We start from the raw sequence: 21,613 nt of genomic DNA, 5'->3' as shown, positions 1-21,613 counted from the left end.
AAAAAGTGTCCTGTTTAATTTTTTAATGGATATACACTGTTCACACACATGGGATGATAAAGAAGAAATGAGAAATAATGTAACTTCCAGCAACATGAATGTCTGGCAGGTTTAATATGTCTTAGCATAAAAAGGAAATAAAATATGAGTTGGTTATGTAGTACATTTCAGCCCAAAGAATGAATTTATTTCCACTAGGAATCTAGTTAAGACAAAATGGTACTGTTTAGTTACGAACTCCAAATAATCTCATAGCTTTATACTCACGCATGAACAAACACAGTTGTCACAGTTATCTGCTTTATAACATCATAGTTAGACCTTCTTAGTGCTGAACTCATTTTTAAGGAGATTTTTAAAGAATAGTTACAAAACAATGACTACTTCAAAATTGTAAGCTGGAATCACCTCATCTGTGCAGAGATGATGGCCTAATCTTTCTGCAAAATTATTATTTCAAATGTACAATTATTTGATTTATCAAGTGGCCTAAGTACTAATTTCTATTCAATTACTTTAGACCAATTTAAATATTTCGAAGTAGAACCAAAAAGAAAAAGTAAAACCCCACAGATCAGAAAAAAAAACGAATCAAACAATTGTATGTCGCTCTTCAAATAAACCATGCTGAGTGTTGCATTGGACATCTCCTTGAGTAAGGAAGCTGCACTTAGGATAAGTTTAGTGTACCTTTGCATGGAGTATTTTTAATGAGTCACTAATCTGCATGAGTGCCTGAAGATGACTGTGAAATATTTCTGTTCTGATGCTGGGAAGCTACAGCTTTCTTTCCCTTTAAAGCATTTAGCTTACAGTCAAAATGCAGACATAAGTGCAGACCTTGGATGTCTTCTCACAGAGACCCCCAACACAGACTTTACTGTTGTTTTGTCCACCAATGTAAAGACATATGAACATTTTTATGAACATAATTATCTCATGCAATATAGCATGAGGCTAATATTATGAAAGTAAAAATAAAAATATGAATGCGAGAATATAAAGAAGTAAGACATAGGAGAACATAAAGAAAGTACATAAACACTAAGCCAGTCTTGTGAATTTGTTTAGAGGCTGAGAATAAACAAATAGCTAACTGGAAGGAGGTAGGGAAATGCATGACTAATTGTAAGGCTTTTAATGGACACCAGCACTAGTAAGTGAAAATAATTTCTTTTTTATTTCAAAGGAAGGTATATAGTCTATTGTATTTATTTGAGTCTATAAAATCCATATTGTACCACCAGGTGTCTTCTAAATGAAAAATATACTATATAAAAGTATCTATCAATTCAACTATTTGATGGTTAAAAATGCTGCCCAGAGAGGTTCCTTATAGCATGCCTGTCAGCATTCTCGCTAACATGATGCAGACATAGTGCATAGTACACTTGGCACAGTGATGATTGTTCCTTTTGTGGAGTTCAAAAGTCAGTCTCCCTCATTTGCCCTTCATTTTAGAAGTTCTTAACAAATAAATAAGCTCATTGTTTTTTTAATTTAGCTACTCATATAATGCACCAAAGTTGCCCCTTCATAATCAATATTTATATTCAACAACTATTACTTCTGGGATATTTAAAATTCCATATCCTATTTATTATGTAGCTGCCTGAGAACACAAAGCTGCTTCTTACCTGTGTGGTAAAACTTCCCTGAAAATCCAAGGTTGAAGGTAAAATTTGCAACCTGAGTGCGCAGTAAATTTTGAGTCTCTAGTAATGCCTGAAATAAATAAGAAATTAACATGATTTTAGAAGGTAAATATGAAGTGTTGGGATGCTTCTTTCACAATGTGTGCGCATGAGAGAAACAATAAGAGATTTAGTGAGCTTCGGTGTCTGATGGGCATTGCTTGTGCATTCATAATGCAGCCATTGTAATTATTATGGATGTTATTTCATTGAAGGTCACCAAACTGTGAAACAGTTAAATCCTAAGGACATTATGCATCACTGAGAGCCAATTCTCCAACTGCACAGCCTTGAAATCATTTTTCATTTTGTCCGAGACATTTCTTGAATTTCAGATTATTACATTTCCTTTCCATGGGGAAACTTTTTCAGAATTGCTGCTATACACAAGTCCTATGCAAGTTACTAAGGAACAAGGCAAAAAACCTTTATTTACTTTACGACTCATTGTGTGACTATGTTACCATTCCTATAACTTTTAATTATAAAATCATTGAAGTGAAAGCTTGAGTTTTTACTTTATAAACTAATGAGCAATGTACATTTTCTAAAGCATTGCTTGCCATTCTGAAAAGAAAACATATAGTAATAAATATGCTGTATGTTGCCAATTCGACAAATAGTCTCTACTCCCACAACATAGCAAACATCTCTATAATTTATGTATTATAAATTATACTCTCATAACTTCCATTTGTAGGTAAGACAAGAACACACTGATAATAAATAGCGAGAATTATTCATTCTAGCACTCCTCTAGCTATATTGTATTATCTCATACTTTATATCACCTGTCTTAACTTATATAGCATAATTTACATATACTATCATATGTAACCTATAAAGCATAATTTAGATCTCACTCATATCTCTGTTTCCTTAGTGCCGTACCTACTAATTTATTGAATCAAAATTATTTTTCACTTTTTCAATAGAATTTTCAAGGGAGTTTTATTCTGATGGAAAAACTGGCACTTTTAATTCCAATGCATTTTGGCTACTGCTATCAATCTGTTTGAGCAAAAAAAAAAAAAAAAAAAAAAAAAAAAAAAAAGAAGCCAGTGCTTAGGTTGCTATTTGGCATTGATCATGGTGCAGTTTTTGCTTTAAACATGCTTATAATTTTTTTTACTAATCTTTGTAAGTTGTTTAATTGTAATATAAGAGAAGGAAAGAAACATGGATAAAAAAAGGTGGTGCAAGGGAGGGAGGAAAGGAAGGAGAAAGAAAGAAAGTAGGGGAAAGTTACAAAATATATAGTAATAAAATAATGCAGTGGTCACACAAGACCATAATTAAGTAGAAACAATCATGACCAATTTATTTTTAAACGATACTTTGTGAACCAGCCCTAGCTGTTCTGTAACTTGCTTTGTAGACAAGGCTGGCCTAAAACTGACAGAGATACTCTGTCTTTCAAGTGTTGTTTTTAAAGGTGTGCAATACCACACATTACAGTCCGTCTTACTTTAATGATATCAAAAAAAAAAGAGAAGAAAAAACCAATAACAGTAACAGCAAAACAAAACTGTGGGAAACTAGACTAATTAGTTTTAGTCAGTTCTATCAATAACTAAAGGGCACAGAGACAGTATCCAAATTAACAAAATCAGAAATGTAAAGGAGACATAACAACATAAACTGAAGAAATTAAAAAGACATTATCAGATTCTACTACAAAAGCCTATACTCAACAAAACTGGAAAATCTAGTTGAAATAAATGACTTTCTAGACAGACAACAGGTACCAAAGTTAAATCAGGACCAGATAAACTATCTAAACAGTCTCATAACCTCTAAGAAAATAGAAGTCCTCATTAAAAGTTTCTAAACCGACAAGATGCCCAGGGTCATATAGTTTTAGTGCAGAATTCTATCAGACATTCAAAGAATATCTAATACCAATGCTCTTTAAACTAATTCAAAGATAGGAACAGAGGAAATACTACCAAACTTATTCTGTGTAGCCACAGTTATGCTGATATAACATAAGCCACACTACAACCCAACAAAGAAAGAGAGCTTCAGACCAATTTCTCTTATAATTATTAATGCAAAAATACTCAAAAAATTCTTGCAAACTGATTTCAGAAAGACATCAAAAAGATTATTCACCATTATCAAGTAGAGTTTATCCCAAGAATGCAGGATGGTTCAATATATGTTAATCCATCAAAGTAATCAACTATATAAAGAGACTCAAAGGAAAACAAATCACACAATAATCTCATTAGATGCTGAAAAAGTCTTTGACAAAATACAACACACCTTCATGTTAAAAGTCTTGGAAAGATAAGGTATTCAATGACCACTCTTAAACATAATAAAAACAATATATAGCAAACCAATAGCCAACATCAAATTAAATGGAAAGAAAAGTGAAGCAATCCCACTACATTTAGGGACACAACAAAAATGCCCAGTCTCTCCATATTTATTCAATACTGTATTCATAATTTTAGCTAAAGGAGTTAGGCAAAAAAAATAGGTCAAAGGAATACAAATTGGAAAGGAAGAAGACAAGCTATCACTATTTGCAGATGATATGATAGTGTATATAAGTGACCACATAAATTCTACCAGAGAATTCCTATAGTTCCTAAACACTTTTAGAAAAGTGGCTGGATATAAAATTAATGCCAACAAAATCTGTACCCATTCTCTAGACAAAGGATAAACAGAATAAGAAAGAAATTAAGAAAATAATACCCTTAAAAATAGTCACAGATAATATAAAATATCTTGGCATAACTTTAAACCAAGAAAGTGAAGAATGTGTATGACAAAAATTTCAATTCTCTAAAGAAAGAAATCAAGAAGACCTCAGAACATGGAAGAATCTCTCATGCTCTTGGAAGGTAAGATTAACATAGTAAAAATGACCATTTTCCAAATGCAATCTATAGATTCTACGTAATCTTCATCAAAAATCCACTTCAATTCTTTACAAGGATAGAAACTGCATTTCTCAACTTCAACTTCATCTGGAATGACAAAAACAAAACAAAACAAAACAACAAAAAACAATACAGGATAACAAAAACAATGTTCAACAATAAAAAAACTTCTGGGGGAATCACCATCCTGCACTTCAAGTTGTACTACATATCAATAGTAACAAACAAAAGAAAACAAAAACAAAACACTTGGTATTGGTACAGAGACAAATAGGTCAATCAATGGTATAAAACTGAAGACCCCAAAAGTAATTCCATATACCTATGGACATCTTTGACAAAGAAGCATAAAACATTGTGGAAAAAAATCATCTTCAATAAATGGTGCTGATCTAACTGGTGTCCTGTATGTAGGACAATGATAATAAATCCATATTTACCACCTTGCTCAAAGCTCAAATCCAGTTGGATCACAGACCTCAACTTAAAGTCAGATACACTGAATCTAATATAAGAGAAATTGGGAAAGAGCCTGGAACTCATTGGCACTAGAAAACATTGCCTGAACCAAACACCAGTGGTTCAGGATCTATGATCAGAAATTGATAAATGGGAACACATGACATGGAAAGCTTCTATAAGGCAAAGGACACTGTCGATAAGACAAATCGGCAACTTACAGATAGGGAAAAATTCTTCATTGACCCATATCTGACAGAGGGCTAATATTTAATATATAAAGAAGGTGAAAAGCTATCCTCCAAAGCAAAGCAAAATAAAAATAAAACAAAAACCCGCAAATAACACAATTAAACAATGCTGTCCAGAACTAAACAAAGAATTCTCAACTTAGGAATTTTAAATGTCTGTGGAGCACCTAATGAATTGTTCAACTTCCTTAGTGACCAGAGAAATGTAAATCAAAATGACCATAAAATTCTACCTTACACCAGTCATAGTGGCTAAGATCAAAAATTCGGGTGACATCAGATACTGACATGGTTTGAAAAAAGAAGACTATTCCTCTTTTGCTGGTGAAATTGCAAGCTGGTAAAACCACTTTGGAAATCAATCTGGTGGCTGAATTCTCAGGAAATTGAAAATAACTCTACCTGAAGATCGAGATATACTACTCCTAGGAATACACTCAAAAGATCCTCTAACCTATAACATGAATACATGCTCCAGTATTTTCATAGCAGCCTTATTTATAATAGACAGAAGCTGGAAACAACCTTGATGTTCCTCAACAAAAGAATTGATACAGAAAATGTGGTATATTTGCATAATAGAGTACTACTTAGTAGCATTAAAAATGAGGACTTCTTGAACTTTGTAGACAATGGATGGAACTAGAAAATATTATGCTGAGTCATATAACCCAGACCCAAAAGGATGTACATGATATGTACTCACCAATAAGTGTGTATTAGCCCAAACACTCATAATATCTATGGATACAACTCAAAGACTATATTAAACTTAAGAAAAAGGATGGTCTTTTGTGGATGCATCAAACTCTATTAGAAGGGGAAACAAAATAATCATGGTAAGCAGAGTTAGGGAGGGATCTGGGTGGGCGAGAGGAGGGAGATGCAAAAAGTAGGGCAAGACCAGGTATGGGAAGAGACAGAAGAGAAGTCTAGAGGGCCAGGAGAATGACTAGAAATAAGTAACATTCAGGGGTGGAGAACTTGGGAAACAACAAGAAAGTCTCAGATGCCAGGGATGTGAGAGGTTTTCAGGATCCAATGGGAATTATATTAGCTGAAATACACAACAGCAGGGAGATAGAACCTGATGAAATCACCTCCAGTAGATGGACATGGCTCCCAATCAAAGGATAGGGTCACACACCCATATAAAAGTTTTAACCCAGAATAGTTCTTGTCTAAATGAAATGCAGGAATGAAAATGGAGCAGAAACTGCATGGAATGGCCATCTAAAGACCACCCCACCTGTGAATTCATTACCATCAGCAGTCCCTAAACCCTGACATTATTGTTGATGCTAAGAGCTAATAGATATGGTATGGCTGTCCTCCTAGAGGTTCTGCCAGCAACTGACTAAGGCAGATGCAAATATTTACAGCCAACCATTGAACTGAGCCTAGGGTCCCCAATGCAAGAGTTAGGGAAAAAGCTGAAGGAGATGAAGAGGGTTGCAATCCCATAGAATGAAAAACAGTATTAACTAACCTGACTCTTTAGAGCTCCCAGAGACCAAGTCACCAACCAAAGAGTACAGATGAGTGGGAGCATAGCTTCTACTATATATGATGTAGAGGACCACCTCTTCCAGCATCAGTGGAAGGGGAGGTACTTGGGCCTGTGGAAGCTTGATGTCCCAGAGAAGGGGGTTGCTAGAGGGGTCAAGCAGGAGTAGGTAGGAGAATAGAGGAGCATCCTCTTAGATGCAAGGAAAATGAGGGTGGTGTGGGGAGATTTTAGAGGACAGGCCATGAAGGAGAATAATATTTGACATGTAAACAAAATGATTAATAAAATAAAAATACACATTTTATGTATGTATGTATGTATGTATGTACGTATGTATGTATTATATGAATAAATATACATGAGAATATGAGAATGGTATGCATGAGCCATGTAATTTTAGGCTTTATTGTGGACATGTGTTGGGATGGAAAAGGAAGAGAAAGAAGTAGGGGAAAGAGAGGGAAGACAGAAAGGAGTAGGACCACAAGGAAGGTAAAATAAGATACTGACTGTCACACATGTGTAAGTGTATCTTTGATAGAAGGGCGGATTGTGCTTCAAAAGAAGTTTAATAGAATATGTTCCTATGCACCTAACAACTGAGTGGTTTTTTTTTGGGGGGGGGGGAGAATCCTCTAGTAAGGAAAGACAAATCTACTTATCAAAATCTACCTGTATTAACCATCAACCTACAAGTGTTCCCACTACCTTTTTCCTGAGTTTTAAAAAGATTGCAGAAAATAACATTTCCACTGTTCATTTCCCTTTTCATCTACTTCATTACTTTTCGTTGTCATACTAGACTTCTAACACAGGAAATAACATTGGAAACTTGGCTCACGGAAGCAGTTCCATTAATGACTCAAAGTTTATCAGCCATTTAACTTTTTAATTTTTCTGATATCTATAAAATAATGTAAGGGATCTATCATAAAATTATTTTAAGATGACACCATATGGACCCTGCAAGTAACTAATTGTCTGCTCCACCATATAACTTCAATAAATTGTGTTCAATAAATGAATCAATTCTAGAATTGTCTGTCTTACCCTTAAATTGTAAAACTTTGAAACATTTAAATCTCTAATTTGGCTACATGTATCTCTCCATCCCTCACTTAAGCAGGTAATCCTTACCCAAAGCACTGTGTGCCTTTTGGGTGTGCCCATGCCTTCCTCACTCCTTGGAATGCCAACACTATTCTCAATCCCCTTTTAAAACTCTCCCATTAAATCTCTGTTCAAAAACCATCCCTCTGTAGAAGCCAACCTTTAATGCATCAACATTTATCCTTTCTTCATCTCCCAGAGAGTGTTTCTAAATAATTTTCTTGTAATTTGCATATTTTTGTTTTATTATGTTAACTCTGCATCTTATTTCCTTCTTTATTCAATAAGAATGTTCAGGTTGATGAAATCTCAGTTATTGTTGTTTTTTTTTCTTTATCTCTTGTTGGAAACTGTAATTTTTTACAAAGGTAATGTATTCATAGTCAGATAAAAATATGTATCAATGCATAGTGGGGATCACAGTGCAGACTGGAATCAGACTGGACTGGCCTCCACCTCTGCCCAGAGTCACAGGCAGGCATACTGCCATCAGGACTCCTGACTTGCCTGCAGGGAACTGAGCACTCAGAGGAGACACTGGGACACTCTCCCTACTGAGCCCACAAGTGAACCCTCACTCTCTTTCTACTATCTGGGGAGAGATCTCATGGAACTCTTAGGGCACAGGAATCACACTAGTGCTTGGGTCTGTGCTCTTCAGGCCTCCATCTGCACCCAGAGCTAGAGCTTGCCCATCGTCACTGAAACTCACAACCTGCCCATAGAGCACTGAACACCCAGGACCAATTTCTATCTGGAGCCCACAGCCCACAGATGCACAAGAAAGAAAAGCTCCATTCAGGGACAACAAGAACAACTAACATTAAAGATAGGAAGATGGCAAGAGGCAAGCTCAAGAATCTAGGCAATAGAAACCAAGACAACCTGGAAACATCAGGACCCAGCTTTTCCACCACAGCAAGCAGTGTATATCCCAACACAACAGAAAAACAAGATTCAGACTTAAAATCACGGTTCATGGTGATGATAGAGAGCTCTGAGGAGTGCATTAAGAACTCCTTTAACAAAAATACAGGAGAACACAGAAAAACAAGTACAAGCCCTTAGAGAAACACAGGAAAACACAAGCAAACAGATAAAGGAATTGAACAAAACCATCCAGGATCTAAAAACAAAAATGAAAACAATAAAGAAAACATAAAGAGAAACAACCCTGGAGATAGAAGTCCTAGAAAAGAGGTCAGGAGTCATAGACACAGCATCACCAAGAATCTCAGGGGCAGAAGACAACATAGAAAGTATTGATACAACAGTCAAAGAAAATGTTAAAGTTAAAAGGCTCCTAACCCAAAACATTCAGGAAATCCAGGACACAATGAGGAGACCAAACCTAAGGATAAATGTGTAGAAGAGAGTGAAGACTCCCAAGTGAAAGGCCCAGTAAATATCTTCAACAAAATTAAAGAAAATACTTTTGTAAACTAAAGAAAGAAATAACCTTGAAGTTGAAATAAGTCTACAGAACTCCAAATAGATTGGACCAGAAAAGAAATTCTTCCCTACACATAATAGTCAAAACACCAAATGTTTAAAACAAAGAAAGTATACTAAAAGCAGTAAGGGAAAAAAGACAATTAACATATAAAGGCAGATCAATCAGAATTGTACCAGACTTCTCAACAGAGACTATGAAAGCTAGAAGATCCTGAACAGACACCATATAGGTGCTAAGAGGACACAAATGCCAGCCTAGGTTACTATATGCAGCAAAATTCTTAATCACCATAGATAAAAAAAAACCAAGATATTCCAGGACAAAACCAAATTTACACAATATCTGTTCACAAATCCAGCCCTACAAAGAATGATAGATGGAAGAATCCAACACAATGAAGGAACAAAATTCAACCCCCCTTCATGTTAAATGTCTTAGAAAGATCTGGAATTAAAGGTCCATATTTAAACATTATAAAAGCAATATACAGCAAACCAGTAGTCAACATCAAACTAAATAGTGAGAAACTTGAAGCAATTCCACTAAAATCAAGGACAAGACAATGATGCCCACTATCTCCCTACCCATTCAGTATAGTACTGGAAATCCTGGCCAGAGCAATCACACAGCAAAAAGCAAAAAAAAAAGGAATACAGTGTGGAAAGGAAGAGGTCAAAATATCACTATTTGAGGATGATATGATAGTATATTTAAGGGACCCCAAAAATTCCACCAGAGAACTTTTACAGTTGATAAACAACTTCAGAAAAGTGGTTGGATATGAAATTAACTCAGACAAATCAGTAGCCCTCAACTACTCAAAGGATAAACAGGCTGAGAAAGAAATTAGAGAATCAACACCCTTTACAATAGTAACAAAGAATAGAAAATATCTTGAGGTGACCCTAAGCAAGCAAGTGAAGTATCTGTATGGTAAGAACTTCAAGTGTCTGAAGAAGGAAATTGAAGAAAATCTCAAAAGATGAAAAGATCTCCCATGCTCATGGATTGGAAGGATCAGCATAATAAAACTTGCCATCATGCCTAAAGTAATCTACAAGTTCAGTGCAGTCCCCATTGAAATGCCAACTCAACTATTCATAGAGTTAGAAAATGAAACTTGCAAATAAATTTAGGGTAATAAAAAAATTAAGGATAGGAAAAAGTATTTTCAGGCATAAAAGAACTTCTAGAGGAATCACCATCTCTGATGGTGTATTCAAGCTGTATTATAGATCAGTTGTGATTTAAAAAAAAACTGCCTGGTATTGGTACAGAGGCAGGCAGGTAGATCAACAGAATATATTTGAAGACCCAGAAACAAACCCACACACCTATGGTCACTTGATCTTTGACAATGGAGCTAAAAACATTCAATGGAAAAAAGACAGCATGTTCAACAAATGGTGCTGGTTCAACTGGCAGTCAGCATGCAGAAGAATGCAAATCGATCCTTTATTACCTTCTTGTACAAAGATCAAGTGCAAGTGGACCAATGACCTCCACAAAAAACAAAACAAAACAAAAAAATGGGTGCACTGAATTTATTAGAACAGAACATGGGGGAAGAGCTTAGAACACATAGGCACAGGGGAAATTTTCCTGAATAAAACACTAATGGTTTATGTTCTAAGATCAAGAATCGACAAATGGGACCATATGAAATTGCAAATCATCCATAAAGCAAAGGACACCATCAAAAAGACAAAATGGCAACCACCAGATTGGGAATCCTACATCTGATAGATGGGTAATATCCAATACATACAAATAACTGAAGAAGTTAGACTCCAAAGAATCAAACAATCCTATTAAAAATTCAGAGCTAAACAAAGAATTCTATACTGAGGAATTTGAATGGCTGAGAAAAACCTAAAGAAATGCTCAACATCTCTTTTCATCAGGGTAATGTAAAACAAAACAACCCTGAGATTCTACCTCACATCAGTCAAAATGGCTAAGATCAAAAATACTGGTGACAGCAGATGCTGCCTAGGATGTGAAAAACAGAGGAACACTCCCCCTATTTTGGTAGGGCTGTAAGCTAATAAAACCACTCTGCATATTAGTCTGGCCGTTTCTCAGAAAACTGGACATAGTGACACCACTCCTGGGCATATACACAAAAGAAGCTCCAACATCTACAAAGGACACATGCACAACCATATTCAAAGCAGCCTTACTTATCAGAGCCAGAAACTGGAAAAAACACAGATGTTCTTCAACAGAGAAATGAATGCAGAAATTGTGGTACATTTAAACACAATGGAGTACTACTCAGCTATTAAAAACAATGACTTTATGAAATTCCTCGGCAAATGAATAGAACTTGAAGCTATCATCCTGAGTGAGGCAACCCAGACACAAAACAACACTAATGGTATATAATCACTGATAAGTGGATACTAGCCTCATAAAGCTTAGAATAACCAAGAAACAATTCACAGAAATTATAAAGCTCAAAAAGAAGGAAGTCCAGAGGGTAGATGTCTGAGATTTTCTTACAAGGAAGAATAAAACACTCTTCCAACAAAATAATGGGACAAATAGAGGAGCAGGCATTGGAGAAAAGATCTTCCAGAGCCTTCCTGTCCTGGGGATCCATCCCATATGCAGCCATTAAACCCAAGCACTACTGCTGATGCCAATCTGATATGGATTCCCTCTCAGAGGCTCTGCCAGAACCATACTGATACAGAGGAGGATGATTACAGCTAACCACAATAAGGGGACAATTCAACCTACAAAAGCAATAAAAGCAGGAAACAGCAACCACTATTCCTTGATATCTATTAACATAAATAGACTCAACTCCCCAATAAAGAGACATAGGCTATCAGACTGGATACAAAAACAAAACCCAGTATTTTGATGCATACAGGAAACTCATCTCAGAGTCAAAGACAGATACTATCTCAGAGTAAAATGTTAGGAAAACAACTTCCAAGCAAATGGCAACAAGAAGCAAGCTGAGTGGCTATTCTAATATCGAATAAATTTCCAACCAAAAGTTGTTTAAAAAGATAAGGAAGGACACTTTTTACTCATTACAGGGGAAATCTGTCAGGATGAACTCTCAATCCTTAACATATATGCTTCAAATACAGAAGCACAAATATTCATAAAAGAAACACTACTAATGTTCAAAAAATACATTTCTCCACATACAATAATAGTGGGAAACTTTAATACCCCTCTCTCACCAATGTACAGATCATGGAAACAGAAACTGAACAAGGACACTATAACACTAGCAGAGATTATGAAACAATTTGATTTAATAGGTATCTACAGAACATATCATCCTAAAACAAAAGAATACACCTTCTTCTCAGCACTTCAAGGCACCTTCTCAAAATTAACCACATAATTGGAAACTGAACAAACCTTAATCGATATAAGAAGATTGAAATATTCCCATGCATCCTTTCAGATCACCATGGTCCAATGCTGGTCTTTAATAACAAAAAAGACAACAAAAAACCCATATACACATAAAAATTAATCAATGCTCCATTAAACGATAGCAGGGTCAAAGAAGAAATAAAGAGAGATATTAAAAATTTTTTTAGAATTCTTGGATGTTTACAGCTCCTTTTTCAAAAATAAGGTGACAAAATACATGAGGGCTCATTTCTGAATCTTCTATTCTATTCCATTGATCCACGTGCCTATTTCTGTACCAGTACCATGCAGTTTTCAGCACAATTGCCTTGTAATATAGCTTGAGGTCAGGGATAGTGATTGCCACAGATGTTTTCTTGTTCTTGAGGATGGATTTTGCTATTCTAGGTCTTTTGTTATTTCAGATGAAATTGCATATCGATCTTTCCAATTCAATGAAGAACTATGTTGGAATTTTTATGGGAATTGCATTGAATCTGTAGATTGTTTTTGGTAGGATGGCCATTTTTAAAATGTTGGTCCTTCCAATCCATGAGCATGGGAGATCTTTCCATTTTCTGAGATCTTCCTCAATTTCCTTCCTTAGAGGTTTGAAGTTCTTGTCATACAGGTCCTTCACTTGCTTAGTTAGAGTCACACCAAGGTATTTCATAGTTTTTGTGACTATTATGAAGGGTATCTTTTCGCTAATTTATTTCTCCTCATGTTTTTCCTTTGAATATAGGAAGGCTACTGATTTGTTTGAGTTAATTTTATACCCAGCCACTTTGCTGAACTTGTTTATCAGCTGTAGGAGTTCTCTGGTAGAATTTATGGGGACACTTAAGTACACAATTATGTCATCTGCAAAGAGTGATGTTTTTACTTCTACTTTCTGATTTGTATCCCCTTGATCTCCTTTTGCTGTCTAATTGCTGCATCCAGGACTTCTAGTACTATGGTGAATCGGTAGGGGGAGAGTGGGCAGCCTTGTTGAGTCCCTGATTTTAGTGGGATTGCTTCAAGTTTCCCACCTTTAAGTTTAATATTGGTTTTTAGTTTGGTATATATTGCTTTTATTATGTTTAGGTATGGACCTTGGATTTCTGTTCTTTACAGGACTTTTAACATGAAGGGGTGTTAAACTTTGTTGCAAAGTTTCTGTAAGGCTAAGGTCATTGTCAAGAAAACAAAACGGCAGCCAACAGAATGGGAAAAGATCTTTACCAACTCCACATCAGATAGAGGCCTAATATCCAAGGTACACAAAGAACTCAAAAAGCTAGACACCAGAGAATCAAATAACCCTATAAAAATGGGGTATAGAGCTAAACAAAACATTCTCAATTGAGGAATATAGAATGGCTGAAAAACATCTAATGAAGTGCTTGACATCAGGGAAATGCAAATCAAAACAACCCTGAGATTCAACCTCTCACCAGTCAGAATGGCCAAGATCCAAAACTCAGATGACAGCAGATGCTGGCGAGGTTGTGGAGAAAGAGGAACACTTCTCCACTCTTGATGGGGTTGTAAACTGATACAACCACTCTGGAAATCAGTCTGGCGATTCCTCAGAAAATTGGACATAGTTCTACCTGATGATCCAGCTATTCCACTTATGGACATATACCCCAGAGACACTCCAATATACAACAAAGAAACATGTTCTACAATGTTCATAGCAGCTCTATTTATAATAGCCAGAAGCTGGAAAGAACCCAGATGTCCTTCAGTAGATGAATGGATACAAAATTGTGGTACATTTATACAATGGAGTACTACTCAGCTATCAGAAACAATGACTTAACCAAATTCTTAAGAAAATGGTTGCATCTAGTGAATATCATCCTGAGTGAGATAACCCAGTCAGAAATGAACAGACATGATATGTGTCACTGATAATAGGATGCTAACCCCAGAGGCTCGGACTGTGCCAGAAACAACTCACAGACTGTGTGAAGTTCAAGAAAAAAAGAAAAGAAAAGAAAAGAAACAAACAAAAAAGACATTATGCTCAATCCTTACACACCAAGAAAACGTTGACTAATTCTCGGTTACATCCTGTTTTACATGTACTTTTTGCTTTATGTAACTACCAGAGTATCAAACGGTAAAAAAAAAAAAAAAAAAAAAAAAAAAAAACATGGGAAAAAAAAAGCCAAGCACTGACAAAAATGTATTTGTATACATTTATGTAAAAATGTTTAAAATTTTTCCTTTTATTTTTGTTTTGTAAAATAAAGTTTTAATTAATTAATTAATTAAATGTCCTAGAATAGCGAAATCCATCCCTAACAGGAAGAAAACATCTGTGGAAAGCACTATCCTTGAACTCAAGCTATACTACAAGGCAATTACAACCATGGTGATCTGAGAGGATGCATGGGAGACTTTCAATCTTCTTATATCTGTTAAGGCTCCTTTTGTGATCAATTCCGTGGTCAATTTTTGAGAAGGTGCCATGAAGTGCTGAGAAAAAGTTGTATTTTTTCTTCAGGATGATATGTTCTTTTTTTTTATGTATAAAGTCGTTTATTGTCCACTAAGAATTATAAGACATGAGGCTCAAAACATGACTGCTACAAGTGTGTCTTAGAAAATGTCAGTGCCACTAAAATGTAAGAAGAGGAGCTAACGAAGATCGTCTCTAATGGCTCATCTGCTTCTGTGCTCCAAGTTATAACAATGTGAGGATCTTTAATGCCACTTGGTGGCCTCATGTTGGAACTTCACGTCACCTATGCACGAGATGGTCAAAAGTCAGAGGAACACCAAGAGTGGAGATTTAGCTGATCAGTAACTTCAAATCCCAGAGATCATCAATAAAGTCACTACAAGGCGCTTTGTAATACAGAACAATCTAAAAAAACCACAACTCAATCTTTACAGTTCCAAATAACGTGTGTGAAACTTGTTACATTTTATTTGTCAAAAACGAACAGCTTCAGAACAAATCTAATGTAACTTTTCCAAAAAACACCAAAAAGTACAGTGTAAAGCGCCTGCTCATTAAATACAAGCGCTCCCTTTGTGATGCACTGCATCAATGTTTTGCATACACCTTGATGCAAAGGAAATTTTAAGTTGCACCCTGTTTAAATTAAGAAAAAAAAAAGACTTCAAGAACTAAACAAGGATGACTACATCACATTCTAAGAAACAAAATTTCCCTCCAACAAAGCATATTGTTTTGTTTATATACATGTCAGCACTCAAGAGTTTAACTTAGTTGTATCAAAGGCAAAATTTGAACAAAAATTAAATCACAAATGCATGAAGAGCAAACATTTCTATACCAAAGACACTTCTTCAATGTACTTAGTGTCAACATTTGGGCAATTTTTAAGAATTTCCAAAATTGGAATTACTAATACCTCTGTATAATATTTAAAACAACAAGAAACAAAGACTTTATGTCATATTTTTAAAACTGTTCCAAAGATAGTGTTCTTGCTCAGTTGTTTTTCCTTTGCTTTAAAATAAGCTACCAGCAAACCACTCTAAAATGTTTTGTTTCTGAACCAAATATAAATATTCATATTGGCAAAACTGTTTTACAATGAGTCCTTGGCCTCAGTGAGAAGCATTACAGCTAAGGAGAAACTGGAGTTTACTTTCAGATTCTGTGATTAGCCTCCAAACCCCTCCCCTTCTCAAATACACATAACTGGCAGATAACAGATGCTGAGCTGAGGAAAGATTTACATCTTTGGTATAAACGTGACATTGTTGCTGATTTTCCCATGACTAGCACAAGCCAGTAAGAAATTTGAAGAACTTCAAAGACAATGAAGTCTAGGACACAATGAAGGCAGGCAGGAAGTATAGTGCTCTGTCTTTACAGGAGAAATCAACAGCAGAGACTTAAACACCCACTCAAACTTGAAATCATAGCGAAACAGAAGGTCAGGCTTCAAACTGGCCACACTTGATAATCTGTGGCTAGAATTTGTTGCTACAGTTGGGCATTTCACTGTAATTTATGACTCTGACCATGGGGCGCGCTCAGCACTACCTGGGCACAGCAGCCCTCCAGAGTAAGAAAAAACCTTTTCTCCCCATAATGCCTGAATTTTGAATCTATTAATTAATAGTGATATCTATTAATTCTAGTTGGTTCAAAGTCTCTGCTAGTTTTACTGTGTCCTTGTTCTGTTTTTGTTTCCCTGATCTGTCCATTGGTGAGAGTGGGGTATTGAGGTCTCCCAATACTATTGTGTGAGGTGCAATGTATTTTTTGAGCTTTAGTAGGGTTTCTTTTATGAATATCGTTGCTTTTGTATTTGAAGCATATATGTTAAGGATTTACAGTTCCTCCTGACAAATTTCCCTTGTAATGATTAAAAAGTGTTCTTCCTTATCTTTTTTGATAACTTTTGGTTGAAAATCTACTTTATTCGATATTAGAATTCGACTCCAGCTTGCTTCTTGGGGCCATTTGCTTGGAAGTTTTTTTCCCATTCTTTTACTCTGAGATAGTGTCTGTCTTTGTCTCTGATATGAGTTTCTTGTATGCAACAAATTGCTGGGTTTTGTTTATGTATCCAGTCTGATAGCCTATGTTTTTTTTATTGGGGAATTGTGTCCATTTATGTTAACAGATATTAAAAAATAGTGGCTGCTGTTTCCTGCTATTTTTGATTTTGGAGGTTGAATTGTGCCTGTATGTCTTTCTTCTTTTTTTTTTTCTTTTTTTTTTTCCACCTGGATTCTTTATTTATTTTTTAAACGACTTTATTTTACAAAACAAAGATAAATGTACAAATTTTAAATATTTTTTGCTTAAAATTATACATTTTTGTCAGTACTGTTTTTTCAGACATTGAAATAATTTTTACATAAAACCATGTGAATATATTTTTTTAGTCAGTACTTGATTTTTTTAAAGGGCTTGACAGTATTCATTGAAAACCTAATAGTTACAATAAGCATAGAGTACATGCAAAACAAAACCCAACATGGGAATAGTCAAATTCTTCTTGTTTTGTAAATATATGTATATTTTTTTGTTTTCTTTATTTCTAGGACTTCATACAGTCTGTGAGTTGTTTCTGGGGTAGTGCAAGACTCTGGGGTTAGCATCCCACTATCAGTGACTGCATATTATGTCTGTTCTTTTGTGACTGGGTTATCTCACTCAGGATGATATTCTCTAGATGCAGCCATTTTCTTAAGAATTTGGTTAAGTCATTGTTTCTGGTGGCTGAGTAGTATTCCATAGTGTATATGTACCACAATTTTTGTATCCATTCATCTTCTGAAGTACATCTGGGTTCCTTCCAGCTTCTGGCTATTATAAATAGAGCCGCTATGAACATTGTGGTGCATATATCTTTGTTGTGTGTTACAGTGTCTCTGGGGTATATGCCCAGAAGTGGAATAGCTGGGTCTTCTTGTAGTACTATATCCAATTTTCTGAGGTATCGCCAGACAGATTTCCAGAGTGGTTGTATTAGCTTGCAACCCCACCAACAGTGGAGAAGTGTTTCTCTTTCTCCACAGCCTCGCAAGCATCTGCTGTCATCTGAGTTTTGGATCTTGGCCAATCTGACTGGTGTGAGGTGGAATCTCAGGGTTGTTTTGATTTGCATTTCCCTGATGGCTAAGGATGTGGAGCACTTCCTCGGGTGTTTCTCGGCCATTCGGTGTTCCTCAACTGAAAACGTTTTGTTTAGTTCTGTACCCCATTTTTTAATAGGGTTATTTGATTCTCTGGTGTTTAGCTTTTTGAGTTCCTTGTACACCTTGCATATTAGGCCTCTATCTGATGTGGGGTTGGTAAAGATCTTTTCCCATTCTGTTGGTTGCCGTTTTGTTTTCTTGACGATGTCCTTAGCCTTACAGAAACTTTGCAATCTCATTAAGTCCCATTTGTTAATCTTTGACCTTAGAGCTTGAGCCATTGGTGTTTTGTTCAGGAAATATTCTCCTGTACCTATGTGTTCTAAGGTTTTCCCTACTTTCTCATCTAATAGTTTCAGTGTATCTGGTTTAATGTGGAGATCTTTGATCCACTTACACTTGAGCTTTGTACAAGGAGATAATAACGTGTCTATTTTCATTGTTTTGCATGCTGAGTGCCAGTTGGACCAGCACCATTTGTTGAATAGGCTGTCCTTTTTCCATTGAATGTTTATGGCTCCTTTGTCAAAAATCAGGTGACCATGTACATGAGGGCTCATTTCTGGATCTTGTATTCTATTCCATTGATCCACATGCCTATTTCTGTACCAGTGCCATGCAGTTTTCAGCACAATTGCCTTGTAATATAGCTTGAGGTCAGGGATAGTGATTCCCGCAGATTTTTTTTGTTGTTGTAGATGGATTTCGCTATTCTAGGTCTTTTGTTATTCCATATAAAATTGCACATTGATCTTTCCAATTCCATGAAGAACTCTGTTGGAATTTTGATGGGGATTGCATTGAATCTGTAGATTGCTTTTGGTAGGATGGCCATTTTTAAGATGTTGATTTTTCCAATCCATGAGCATGGGAGATCTTTCCATTTTCTGAGATCCTCCTCAATTTCTTTCTTTAGAGGTTTGAAGTTCTTGTCATACAGGTCCTTCACTTGTTTAGTTAGAGTCACACCAAGGTATTTCATAGTTTTTGTAATGATTGTGAAGGGTACGTTTTCCCTAATTTCTTTCTCCACATGTTTGTCCTTTGAGTACAGGAAGGCGACTGATTTGTTTGAGTTAATTTTGTATCCGGCCACTTTGCTGAACTTGTTTATCAGCTGTAGGAGTTCTCTGGTGGAATTTTTGGGGTCACTCAAGTACACTATCATGTCATCTGCAAAGAGTGATGTTTTTATCTCTTCCTTTCCGATTTGTATCCCCTTGATCTCCTTTTGCTGTCTAATTGCTCCAGCCAGGACTTCCAGTACTATGTTGAATAGGTAGGGGGAGAGTGGGCAGCCTTGTCGAGTCCCTGATTTTAGTGGGATTGCTTCAAGTTTCTCGCCATTAAGTTTGATGTTGGCTGTTGGTTTGCTGTATATTGCATTTATTATGTTTAAGTATGAGCCTTGGATTTCTGTTCTTTCCAGGACTTTTAATATGAAGGGGTGTTGGATTTTGTCGAATGCTTTCTCAATGTCTAGTGAGATGACCATGTGATTTTGGTCTTTGAGTTTGTTTATATGGTGGATTACGTTGATGGATTTCCTTATGTTAAACCATCCCTGCATCCCAGGGATGAAGCCTACTTGGTCATGATCAATGATCGTTTTGATGTGTTCTTGGATTCGGTTTGCAAGGATTTTGTTGATTATTTTTGCATCGATGTTCATAAGTGAGATTGGTCTGAAGTTCTCTTTCCTTGTAGGGTCTTTGTGTGGTTTAGGTACGAGGGTTATTGTAGCCTCAAAAAATGAGTTGGGTAATATTCCATCTGATTCGATCTTTTGGAATAGTTTGTCGAGTATTGGTGTTATATCCTCAATAAAAGTCTGATAAAATTCTGCACTGAACCCGTCTGGACCTGGGCTTTTTTTGGTTGGGAGGCTTTTGATGACTTCTTCTATTTCTTTAGGTGTTATAGGGTTATTTAGATGGTTTACTTGGTCCTGGTTTAACTTTGGGACCTTGTATCTGTCTAGGAATTCATCCATTTCCTCCAGATTTTCCAATTTTGTGGAGTATAACTTTTTGTAGTAGGATCTGATGATTTCTTGAATTTCCTCAGTTTTAGTTGTTATGTCGCCACTTTCCTCTCTGATTTTGTTAATTTGGATACTCTCTCTTTGCCCTCTAGTTAGTCTGGCTAGGGGTTTATCAATCTTGTTGATTTTCTCAAAGAACCAACTCTTGGTTTTGTTGATTTTTTCAATGGTTGTTTTTGTTTCTATTTGGTCTATTTCTGCCCTAATTTTGATTATTTCTTGCTGTCTACTCTTTTTGGGTATATCTGCTTCCTTTTGTTCTAGGGCTTTTAGCTGTGCTGTTAGGTTGCTGATGAGAGCTCTCTCCAGTTTCTTTTTGGAGGCACTTAGGGCTATGAGTTTTCCTCTCAAAACTGCTTTCATTGCATCCCATAGGTTTGGGTATGTTGTGTTTTCGTTTTCGTTGAATTCTAGAAAATCCTTAATTTCTTCCTTTATTTCATCTTTGACCTGCTATCCTTTAACAGAGCATTGTTCAGTTTCCATGTGTATGTGGGCTTTTTGTTGTCTTTGTTGTTGTTAAAGACCAGCCGTAGACCATGGTGATCTGAGAGGATGCATGGGAGAATTTCAATCTTCTTATATCGATAGAGGCTCGTTCTGTGTCCAATTATGTGGTCAATTTTCGAGAAGGTGCCATGGGGTGGTGAGAACAAGTTGTATTCTTTTACTTTGGGATAGTATGTTCTGTATATATCTATTAATTCTAGTTGGTTCAAAGTCTCTGCTAGTTTTGCAGTGTCCTTGTTCAGTTTCTGTTTCCCTGATCTGTCCATTGGTGAGAGTGGGGTATTAAAGTCTCCCACTATTATTGTGTGGGGTGAAATGTATTTTTTTTTGCTTTAGTAGGGTTTCTTTTATGAATGTGGGTGATTTTTTATTTGGAACATATATGTTAAGGATTGAGAGTTCCTCCTGACAGATTTCCCCGGTAATGAGTAAAAAGTGTTCTTCCTTATCTTTTTTGATAACTTTGGTTGGAAATTTACTTTATTCGATATTAGAATAGCCACTCCAGCTTGCTTCTTGGAGCAGTTTGCTTGGAAGTTTTTTTCCCACCCTTTTACTCTGAGATAGTGTCTGTCTTTGTCTCTGAGATGAGTTTCCTGTATGCAGCAAAAGGCTGGATTTTGTTTATGTATCCAGTCTGATAGTCTATGTCTCTTTATTGGGGAGTTGAGAC

The 21,613-nt window shown here is 36.0% G+C and overlaps 1 protein-coding gene across 1 annotated transcript in view; it reads right to left on the bottom strand.

Annotated features, from left to right (window-relative positions):
* LOC308419471 (bifunctional heparan sulfate N-deacetylase/N-sulfotransferase 4) overlaps positions 1-21,613 on the bottom strand; it is a gene marked incomplete at both ends in the record, with an annotated part of 319,742 nt that overhangs the window by 174,307 nt on the left and 123,822 nt on the right. The window contains one exon of the mRNA XM_080915202.1: positions 1,638-1,725. Within this exon, the coding sequence (XP_080771328.1) occupies positions 1,638-1,725 (88 nt within the window). The remainder of the gene's footprint in view (positions 1-1,637; positions 1,726-21,613) is intronic.

This window comes from Micromys minutus, assembly GCF_963924665.1.
Source record: "Micromys minutus genome assembly, chromosome: 4".
In the NCBI taxonomy this organism is placed as follows: Eukaryota; Metazoa; Chordata; class Mammalia; order Rodentia; family Muridae; genus Micromys; species Micromys minutus.
Note: the sequence above shows the minus strand (reverse complement) of the source record. Positions and strands in the feature narration are given on the sequence as shown.